General features: G+C 39.3%; 1 protein-coding gene across 4 annotated transcripts in view; it reads left to right on the top strand.

Moving 5' to 3' along the window:
• LOC111245160 (bone morphogenetic protein receptor type-1B-like) overlaps positions 1-11,217 on the top strand; it is a 45,045-nt gene extending 33,828 nt beyond the window's left edge. For all 4 annotated transcript variants that reach the window (XM_086984412.1, XM_086984513.1, XM_086984468.1 and 1 more), the window contains 3 exons: positions 5,517-5,731; positions 5,980-7,104; positions 7,586-11,217. In XM_086984412.1, the coding sequence (XP_086840538.1) occupies positions 5,517-5,731; positions 5,980-7,104; positions 7,586-7,759 (1,514 nt within the window). In that variant the 3' untranslated portion in view covers positions 7,760-11,217. The remainder of the gene's footprint in view (positions 1-5,516; positions 5,732-5,979; positions 7,105-7,585) is intronic.
• Positions 11,218-11,341: the final 124 nt, after the last annotated feature.

The following is an 11,341-nucleotide window of genomic DNA, read 5'->3' on the forward strand; positions in this document are numbered from 1 at the left end:
TATATATAGAGGGAGAGAGAGACTTTTTGAGGAGAGAGAGAAAATTGAAGTGCTTGACGAACTCAATCGTAGATCAAATGAAGCGTCTCGTAGAGTAACGCGGCGATATATGGTTATTACGACGAGCGGCAGACACCTGGGTGATTATTACAAGTACATATATAGATGGAAATGTGACGGCGTGTAAGCAAAATATAGGCTTTTCATCTTCTTAGTAAAAAAAAGTACGACATTTAACATTAATTGAAAGCCGTTGTCAATTATAATTGAAACTCTTCGTAATAGTTTAATAGGTAACATGTTTGCCTGGTAGACCCAGTGACACGTGGTCTGGGCCCAGATTTGGGCGGAAACAAGCAGTTTGTTTCGTGCTGGCAGGAGGTAATGTCTAACGTTTAGAATAGCGGAGGTAAAACACGACAAATATAACTGTGTTCGAAAGATGATAAATAAAATGATTAGAAAAATGTTGATGTGGCCTGAATAAGAACGGGTAGATGAAGAAAATTTTTGTGGCTTGAATTTTATGCAAAATATGGTACACATACATTGTCATGATCATGGCATTATCACACGCTGATTGAATCTGTAATAACAAATGGGATCATCAATAACTTTTGTAAAGTAGATCCCATAGACCAATGCACTGTACACATTAGATTACGAGTATAAACACATTATAGTGTCCTATAAGTGACAGGGATAGAATAGGACTCTTTGAAATCCGCCTATTCAACTGAGCTATTCAATCAATATTCGATATAAACGGAATCAAAATAAATCGGTATTGCATTGTGAGGCAGGAATATTCGTGGTTGGTTAAGGTCACCCGATGTGCTCTTACCAATAACTTATTGTATAATAGTGGCGGTTGATGCATACACGGCGAAACGGGGCACCTTTGCTGTGACATCACTTTTATTTTACGAACGTGTTTTCTTATAAAGCTATAAAATAACACACACACACACACATATATATATATATATATATATATTAGTTTCATGGTCGGGTCCTTTTGCGAGCATGTGTGACATTCATGAGTGAACTAGGATCCTTGTATGACTGTGTGTCAAATTATTCGATGGGGATATGCATATGTCATAATAAAGAGTTTGTTTTTGTTCTTATTACTTAGATTTTCAATGAGTTAAATGGCGGCGTGTAACTGAGCTTGTATAGGAAAGCAATATGTTAGTGATATTGTGCCGCAGTCGATTTTCTGCTGGATCGCTCATTAAACGGAACTGATGTCCGTATGAGCTCACCACCTACAGTCAGTATATCGACAATAGATAAGCATAGCAACAAAACGTTAAGCAGTTCCAACAATTGGATGCCTTAGCTTATCTACGTCACAAGGGGCACAACATTGGCTGTGTGTATGTGTGGTTTAAAAAAACGTATTTTAAGGGGCCCCGTCTCATGCTGTGAGCCGGTTGTAAGGTTGTTTGGCACATAAGAAAAGTGAAGAGCGGACCAAGAATGGTAAGGGCTATACAGGAGAAAATGAACCTGAAAATCACTAACTTTCAGCATCAGATTAGATTCAAATCACAGCTGGTGATCGCGCGGGGACCATGATCGAGGGCAAATGACCCATGGTGAATGACACTAAAAATTTACTCAGAGGAGTAGAACTAAGATATAGATAGGTAAGCAAGTATATTTGTTGCTCGAGCTTTCTTCTCTCTTCGATATAAAAATAGTGGATCTTTGTTTTCGAAATTGTGTGGCATCTTGGCACTTTTTTTTTCTTTCATATAAGTGCCCCCCATAGCCATTGCTGATTTAGACACGCCTTATTATTTATATATCTTCGTATATTAAATAAATGCGATATATTTATATAAATATATCGCATTGAAAAATATGCACTTTATATGTTGTGAAATACACGGCCACGCAAGGGGCATTCTCTTGGCATCTTCTCTTCCTGAGCGTATTTGATTTAGCATTAGCTAGAAGATCAGTTTTAAAAAATAGTCCTTAGCTTTAATTTCAAATTCAGCGAGCTTCCTAGGGCCTTTAATTGGTAATGAAAGGCACTTCCGCGCTATTGCAGTCGCTTCTTTTGGGCTATGCCTCAAAAACACAGTTTTATCTCTACAGATAACTAAGCTTTGTGTTTTATTTCATCTAACGTTTATACTGCGTATGAGGTTTAAAATCCCTGCAACTAGGTTTTAATTCGTAGCTTTTCAAACATTAATTACTACTCGGTACCTTATATACCGTAGACACCGAAGATTTTGTGCTGGATATTCGAAGTTTCCAAGCGTTTCCAAGCCGAGCTTAATCGATGAGGGACAAGCATAACTCAAATAGTATCATTTTGAATAATTAGAGCTTTTAGATGATCTTCTTACAAGTTCCATTCTAAACTGCACTAAAAAAGCCGCAATACGAGTACGATAGGTATTTCTAGAGACAGATAAACGAACACAGAGGCATTGAGGAGACGAAACAGACACGCAACTGCAACTCTTGCCTTAAACATACCTTAAAAAATTTAATTTCTCTTAAAACAAACGCTGACAAAAAGAATTATCCGAAACAGGTTTGAGCTGGGTATTTGAGTGAGCTGGGTGGACGACGACGACAAGTTCTGTTTTAGATCCGTTCAGTATATCAATTGAAAGAAAGAAAATACTTTGGTAACAATCTTCAGGCTATTGTTGATTCTGGTAGATTATTCCACTTTTACGATCTGAAACAGAAGAGTTGTGCGATTGATCAACTCCCATTGTCAAATTGTTCATGTTAAATGCCCACCTGTATCGAAAGCTGAGAAACGTCATTTATAAGAATATCAGATAACAACAAGAATCATTAGTAAGAAGGGTGTTTCGCGAGAATAGACGACGAACTGAAAATTCCGTTGGAATAAATTATAAAATTGGAATTGGAATAAATTATAAAACGCGGGCTGCTGCAGTTATGAGTGTGTATCAGGAACGCTGCCTGAGCCAGCATCCACGTTCATCGAGGCAATAGCACTTACTGTTAATGTTAAAGCTCTTTATGTTATCCATTTCCAAAAAAATAACTCTTGTGATTACGCTTAGAACAGACGCCACTGATGAATGTGTTTGGCTAGGTGTCATAGTAGCCATAAAGGAAGAGTCGCGCGATAAGTATTGATTATACACAAATTCACATATTGGGTTGTAGAAAACGGTATTGGCTGTTTTTCTAACTGGTTAGCTTCAAAGTCAAATATCTCAGGTAATATAAATCGTATAGGATCGGCATTTTTGCAGATTTTACAGATATACTATTGGCAAATCTCAGCTTTTGAATGACCAAGCTGACATATGGCAGTAGTAGATCTGCAAAATTATTAGAATGCCTTTAATCAAACTTAATATAGAACATCTTAAATATGAGTAAAATTCATGGAAAACGCTACATGTGAAAATTTCATAACAATAAAGGCATAGGTTCACAAACAAATTTGCATTGTTTATGATCAAGACGCGTTATTAGACGAAATAGCCCGCAGATGGCTTTGACGCAGAAAAATTCGATGTAGGAGATGTTTTTTGCCGACCGAATATAGAAAAAAAATTGATGAATTTATTTTCAAAGTTACGTAAGACCGACATACAAATAGCTATGAAATATCGTCAAACAGCTAAATATTCTCAACAAAACAGCTTGAGACCATTTGAAGAAGGCTGGCTACAAAAAAAAAAAAAAGCCGATATTTGGTATCACACAAATCGATACAAAACGATTTATTTGAATGCATTTCCGTCTGTGAAATTCTACAGAAATAAAATAGAACAATTTATTAAGTGGTTGATCACAGCTCATGAAAAATAGATTATATATAGACAATAATGTGCAACTGAAAAAATATCTATAATCTGCTGCACTGACTTGCGTCAAAGGAAGTCACACTCTACGTTTGGTAGAATTAAAAAGGAATCGTGCATTATAAATCGCAATCAGCACTTTTTCGACAATTCAGTATATATGACTTTCTGAACGTCAAGAGGCATTTGTGTCTTACCTCGTATACGGATATGATCCGATCTGATTATGTACGTATGGCAGCATACGGTACGCTTGAGTCGCTTCTCGAACACGAATCAAAACTACGCTGTGCTAGTGGGGTGACATAACGACCTTTATATTGATAAGCCTAGGTACCGCCTTTTAGAATTGCTTCTAGGATCTACCAGTGTAAGGAAAACTCAAAATGGGCAATATGAAGGGACTCAGCAGAAAAATGGGCTACAATTACATTTATCGTCCTTTTTGTAAACGGATATTTACTCCGAGATCAAAGCGTGTCAGCTCAACGACGCTCAGATTCAAGCCTAGATTACCTCTGTGTCCTTCTGATTGGCCGGCAATCAGGTTAGTGCTGCACAACGAAGACGATACAAATGCCTAAAGGCAAATTCGAGAAAAATTGGCGGAATAAAAATAAGATAACATATTGTACTTCCATCTAGCTGCCATACGAACTCTTTAAATGAAAAGCACCAAATCGTCATGGCATAGCATAGAGGTGTGATTTCTGTACTCTGCTTTGATTTCTTCTCTTTGCACAGAAACCTAACGTATATAGTTCTATTGCCATTAAATTGCTTCATGTAGTCACCCTCGCGTTGCGACTTGGGTTCCAATAGCAAAAGCAATTATATATATTTATTCATAATGTCGGCCGACCCAATCTTTACAATGCATAGCTATGCATTGATACAACTTTTAGACTTAGCGTCTGTAGGTAATAGGACGACTGCGTAGAGCGAGCAAAATCTGTAACCCAGGTAATAAGATGCGTGTTTATCAGGAGGAGAGTGAGACTTACTTGATATATTTCATGTATGTAACAAATAATAACATAGTATATATATATATATATATATATACCTTTTTAATAATCAGACGTTTTGCGTTTTCCGTCGCATATCTTGACTTCAAGATAAGTTCATTGTTATCTACGTAAACACGTGTAATCGGCTATGCTGCACGGCGATTTTTCAAAATTGGGGGGTTAAAGCTGATACACCTTGCATTTACTTTAAATAGACTGCTCGGCATAGTATTGTTGTGATATTTTGTTGATATTCTCGTTATACATTTCGTTATGGAAACCATTATTGTATCATGGCAAGTGTCGGTGGTTTCGTTTTCCTTAAGCTATGATAAAATTTAGCGTATCTTATTGCTAAGCGATATCTGCTTTGATGAAAAACATGTAATTATTTTCAGCCTAAACACTGGCCCACATCAGGTCTGAAGGCTTGTGTCAGTGTTACAAATGACAGCGTGCATTATAGGCTACACAACTGACAATGTTATTACTGCAACGAACCAGGCTCTTAGCGTTTGTACCTTATGTACAAGCTGTTTCCGTGTAATGCGATCAGACGGAACTAAATCTAAATATATCGCACAGATTTCACGATTGATTGTCATATCATACCATAAGCCCTCTAATTCTACAATGTAGATACATTTTCAAATAGTTAATTTGTGGTTTATCTTCATAATTCCAGGTTCATGGGCCATTGAATGTTACTGCCTGGGCGAGTGTCCGGAACATTTAGCCAATAACACATGCACGATCGATCACCCGGAAGCCATGTGCTACCATCATGTAGAGGAGGTATACAATGGACTTACTAAAAAAATGGAGATACAGAAGAGTTATGGCTGCCTTGCCGACCAAGCGGCTATACTCACCTGTAAGGGCCATTTGACGAAACACAAGGTATGCGTTCTTCTTGTAGTGTCTAAATTTATTTGAAACTGCCCCACAACGAAAAAAGCTTCTCAGAAGACATATATAAGCTATGGAAGAGGCACATAATCTCGAAATGATCGTGTTGCTCGTACACCCAAATAGTTGTTATATATAACCCCTCGAGAATGCTGGACACATTTAGCTAGCTAAGCGAAGCAGGATCTCTATCTAAGCGTTCACTTTGTTTGACTATCTGTGGTTATGTGCTTTTTTAGGTTCCGATGAACATTGAGTGCTGCAAGGGTGCAGATCTGTGTAACCGAGATTTGAAAATCGATGTGTTCCGTCATGAAGAGGATCATTTAGAGGAAGACTTGTATACCGATTACACGCATTTGGTAATCTTCGTGCTTGCTTTAACAATGTGTAGCATGGTCGCCAGCATAGTGTACCTGTTCTATCGGCTGCGTCGTAAAAGGCTGGAATCGTCGTCTACGGAGAACGAGCATTTTTTAAGCAACGGATCAAAATCGCTACAGGAGTTAATCGAGTGCAGTATCACTAGTGGCAGTGGTTCCGGCCTACCGAAGATGGTCCAGCGTACGATCGCGCGTCAGATCGAGTTGAATTGCTCGATTGGCAAAGGTCGTTACGGAGAAGTGTTCCGTGCCTCGTGGAAGGGGGAGTACGTTGCCTGTAAGGTGTTCAATTCAACGGAAGAGGCTTCATGGTGCCGTGAGACGGAGATCTATCAAACGACGCTTCTTCGACACGATCATATACTCGGTTTCATTGCCGCCGACATCCGGGGCCATCGTGGAGTCACCCAACTTTTACTAATTACGAATTATCATGAAAATGGCTCTCTGTACGACTACCTAACGATCAACTGTCTTGACGAGGAGCAAGCCGTCGAAATGGCGTTCACTGCATGCAGCGGCCTGTTCTATTTGCACACGCCGATTCTTGGCAAGCAGGCGAAACCGGCCATTGCTCATCGTGACATCAAATCTAAAAATATTCTAGTTAAGCGCGACGGCACTTGCTGTATTGCTGATTTTGGCCTTGCAGTTCGCGCCGACATGCATGCGAACCAGATCGATATCGGCGGGCAAAATGTTCGCGTCGGAACAAAGCGTTACATGGCGCCAGAAGTTCTAGATGAGACGCTGACTACAAGTAATTTCAATTCATACCTTCGCGCCGACATGTACTCCTTCGGCCTCGTCTTGTGGGAGATCGCGTCGCGAATCACACTACCTGGCGTCGAAAAGCCTGAGCCGTACCGTATACCGTATCACGACAGCGTACCGGCTGACCCCACTTTTGATGAAATGCGTAAAGTCGTATGCATCTCCGGTGATCGGCCGCGTATACCTGATGCGTGGAACAAATGCGAGGTAATTTTGTGTCACGTTATTAATTAATAATACTAATGATAATGGCACTGGTATCATATTTAACTTACATTTGTTTTCAAATTATTTCAGTTGTCCCAAGCGTCTAAGCGTATGTATATATAAACAATTTTGCTGAATTCTAAGTGCTAATGGTACAGGCTTGATCTTATTCATATCCATCTTTCATCTTCATGATCTTATTCATCAATTCGGATATTAATATTACTGAGTAGAGAAACAGAGCATCTCATTTCTAGTTACTGTATTCAACTAGTCGGTAACGTAATTATTGGCTGCAATATCTACCGAACGAGGTGGGGCGTAACTATAGACAGTGAATAATTATTACAGATGGATTTTACAAACCGACCATAGTTAATGGTCCTTCGTAGTAATTGAGACCCAAAGCCTTCATACCTATTGCGCTCAAGATACCTATATGCAACTAACGCGATGATTTTCCTTGATTTGGATTTTACAGACAATGCAGAATTTAGCCAGCGTCATCCGCGAGCTGTGGGGTCACGAGCCCCGGTCTCGTCTAACGGTTTTGCGAGCCAAAAAATCACTAGCCAAAGTCGAGGATGCGCTAACAACGAAACAGCGCTATAGTCCATCTAATCAGCAGGACATGCACATCATTCCGCCTGTCTAGTATGAGCTGCACACCGTAGGAAGTAGCAATTACTTGTGTAATCTTTATTTAAAGTATCCACTTGGAGCACAGCATCAGAAGCAATCGTCAGTCGTCAATGGCGAAACCGTTACGTCGACCTGCGGCGGCCAGCTTTTGCGATCAGCATCAAATGCCGCTGGCCAAACCCTCAACCCTTTTGACTCACCCAATCGCCAGTCAACCTCGTGCCTTGTACGCAACGGCGAGGATCACGTTGAACCTGGAACCTCGGCGTCATGTATGCCAGCAGGCCTCGTGTCAAAGGAAGAACGGCGTGGTCGGCGAGCACGAAGGATGATCAAAATGACGAAGCGCAAAGAGAAAATCAAGCCTTGTTAATGCCGGTGCTTGCTCGATAGCTGGTTGCTCTTGGACGAGCATCAGACGCCCTGCGGACTGACGGTATCGATGGCGAGGGCTCGGAACAATGAAGAAAGGAGATGTTTTAGTTGTGTTATGTTAAGCAGCTTTTAATTAGTTGTAAGGGCTGGTCAATTCGAAAGATCGTCACGGTGGATTCTCTTTCTCTTTCTCTTTTAATGTTTCGAAAGCGTCCCATGCATACAAAAGATCCTCAGAGGAGACAATAAAACAGATTACTAAATGTACTGTCGGTTTGGTAAAAGAAATGTGCACATTCTAAGAAGACGGTCCAACCCAAACAATGAAATTTGACGAAAAAATCAACTTAAATCAGCACAATTGAACAAACGGACAAATGGTTGTAGTCTGGAACAAAGCGAGAATTTATTGTGTGGGTCTTCCAGCCCTAATTATCCCTAACTGGTGAACTGATTGCGGTTTGGCCGCCAAGAAGCTGCTCTTCGTTCTGCTACCTTTTTCCATGTGTCCAATTCCTCGCAACTGGTCTAATATCGAACAATAAAAGCTAAAAACTCAGCTTTTTTTCCTGGAGCTGACAATCTGGAAAATCACTGAGGCTCGTTTACTTAGCAGCTTATAGCACTGATTTCTTTGCCTACAATGGGGTAATCTAATGTGAAGATTCATCTGTAAATGGCACTCTAAATAATAGAATACCGAAAAATCTTTCTTTTTTCTGAAGACAACGCCGGCACGCACCGACGAGGGGCGGCTTCTTGCATACACCAGAATGGCGGCGATTCCGTGATGATATTCATGTGTTAGGATTATTTCAACTACGGTATGATGCAGCTCAACCAACAATGTTCTTACACTTTTAACGAATAAGAGGTATAACTAATGGAGTGGTATAAGTTTAAACACCGACAGACATTATGCAAATATTGACTGTCGGCTTACAAAGGCCACAGATGATGAGTTGCGATTCGTGTTTGACAACGAATCGATTGCCTGACTTATCTGAGAAAAGATAAAGTTGAGGGAGTTAGTTGATGGACGACAAGTGACAGGATTGACAATAAGGAGTCTTGAAAGTCTATACAAATGGTAGAAGGTATATGTACAGAAGTGAATAGTGCGAGTTCATTCTGATAGAGACTGCAAAACGGGGCCACAGATTCTGGGGGGCTGATCGACGCACCTTTCAACATGCTGGGGCTATCTGAATTCCATCACGTATCTTACCTCAGAAAGGGTGTTAGTTGTTTCTAGAAAAAGTGGTACGATATAGACCTCTCAAGGAGAGATATTTATCAAGTATTGAAATAAAATTTGGGTCGATTTGTACATAGCAACTAGACATAGACACAAATATGACAGGAAAACACGAGAGACTGAATGTGTGGTCACCTGAATAGGGGTAACGGTTAATGCTATCGCAACATTCTAGAAAAATCACAACTTAATGTGAAACAAAGTGTCCATAAGAACCATATAGTATTTGGACGCCAAATCATCAAAGAAAAAACTTAGATTAGTAAATTATTTTTTGCAATGTCGCTCATCTTTGTGTACAGTTTTGAAGCCCAATAGTCATTTTAAAAGGGAATCCGATAGTAATAATTACCACTTGGAGAATTTTTCAAGCAACATGTTTTAGAACCGATGGAGATATTTTATTATGCAAGTACTCGAACTCAAAATTACATTTCAACTAAGTACATAATCATTATTTTACGCAAACAACTAGTAATAATCATCAGAACTGACGTTGCTTGCTCCGGATTTGTTATGTTCGGTGATGGGTTATACATTGAAAATACAGATATGGTATATAGCCTATGTAGCTCTTGCTTGCTATAAAGATAATGACATGAGGCCCCATGGATCGAGCGAAGGCGGGTGAGGTCCTCAGTCATGAGGTTCGCCGTGTGCCAAATACGATGAACTATGTGTAAATATATACATATATATATATATATATAAAAGGATGAGCAACCTAAGACTCACAGTGCATATGAGATAAAAGGCGAGGGCAATATTATCGTCTAAATGTACACAAAGGTCATGTCAAATTAGAGGAAATGCACATCGAGTGAAGTTTTGGTCCTTGCTTGCCGCATAGTAACAGAAACACATAGGTTCAATCTTATCTTCAATCTTACGACAAAGAATACCATAAACAGCATTTGTCTTCAGTAAGTTTAAATACGTAGAAGAAATTTCACAATGATATTTTGAATGAAAATTCTCTCTGTTCATCAACAAATGACGATTTGACAACTTTACTTTCTCGATTGACGGCCGACACTGCCTACCGGTGGCTGTTTCGCAGACGATTTTAATGAAAAGTGTCTGAAACAAAATGTGTCAAAATCCCGATGATATAATTGTGGGCTGAAGACAATTATGGCTGAACACAAGATCTTATCTGTATAGTTTCAAACTTCTAGGCTTTGTACACACAGATTTGATACCTTACAGGCAAGATGTCTGCAACAGGTTACTGTCTCGTGATGTGAAGGCCAGTTTAAATTATACCTTTTGGGTAGAGAGTGCAATAATAACACTATGTCTAGTCATATGTATCTGCATACTTAACTGGAAACAAAAACTTGATACGTTTAAAAATTTCGAGAGTTTCTGTTGTAGTTCGGACCAAGGACCTTAAGCAGGCGAGTTGGTATCCGATCCACCGCAGCTCTGACCCAGTGAACTGTTTTGCTGAGTTTTCAGAGCAACTTTCACTAAAATATTTATAACTGGAATGAACGGGCGACGTCATAATTTCGAGCTGTTTAGTGTATTAGTTTGAGAAATAGGAAAAAGTTTTTTCCAAAGTAACATGGAATAAACTCTACCGCTACAAGCCATTAGGCACCTCAAGAATCGTTTGCGTCACATGTCAATACAGGTTACAATTATAAAGGAATAATAATTATGGCAATTATTAGAGTGAAGCTTGCTAATATGTTACTTCCCACGAAAAAAGCTGTCGAGAAGAAAAAAATCTTCTTGTACGTACTTTACTAACCCCACGATAGTAAAAGGTCATGTAAGAAAAAGAAATGATGACGATATAATAAACAGCCATTTTTATCTACATTAACAGATGTAAGCATTGTCTTCCTTTACTGCTTTAACTAAGGTTGTCTAACCTCCCTAAAACCTAAAGGATATCCTCAGGATTTTCGTATCTTTTGAAAACAGTCATGAAACTTGAGTAAGAATGTCGAT

Source organism: Varroa destructor, unplaced genomic scaffold, assembly GCF_002443255.2.
Source record: "Varroa destructor unplaced genomic scaffold, Vdes_3.0 BEIS01000001.1, whole genome shotgun sequence".
NCBI lineage: Eukaryota > Metazoa > Arthropoda > Arachnida > Mesostigmata > Varroidae > Varroa > Varroa destructor.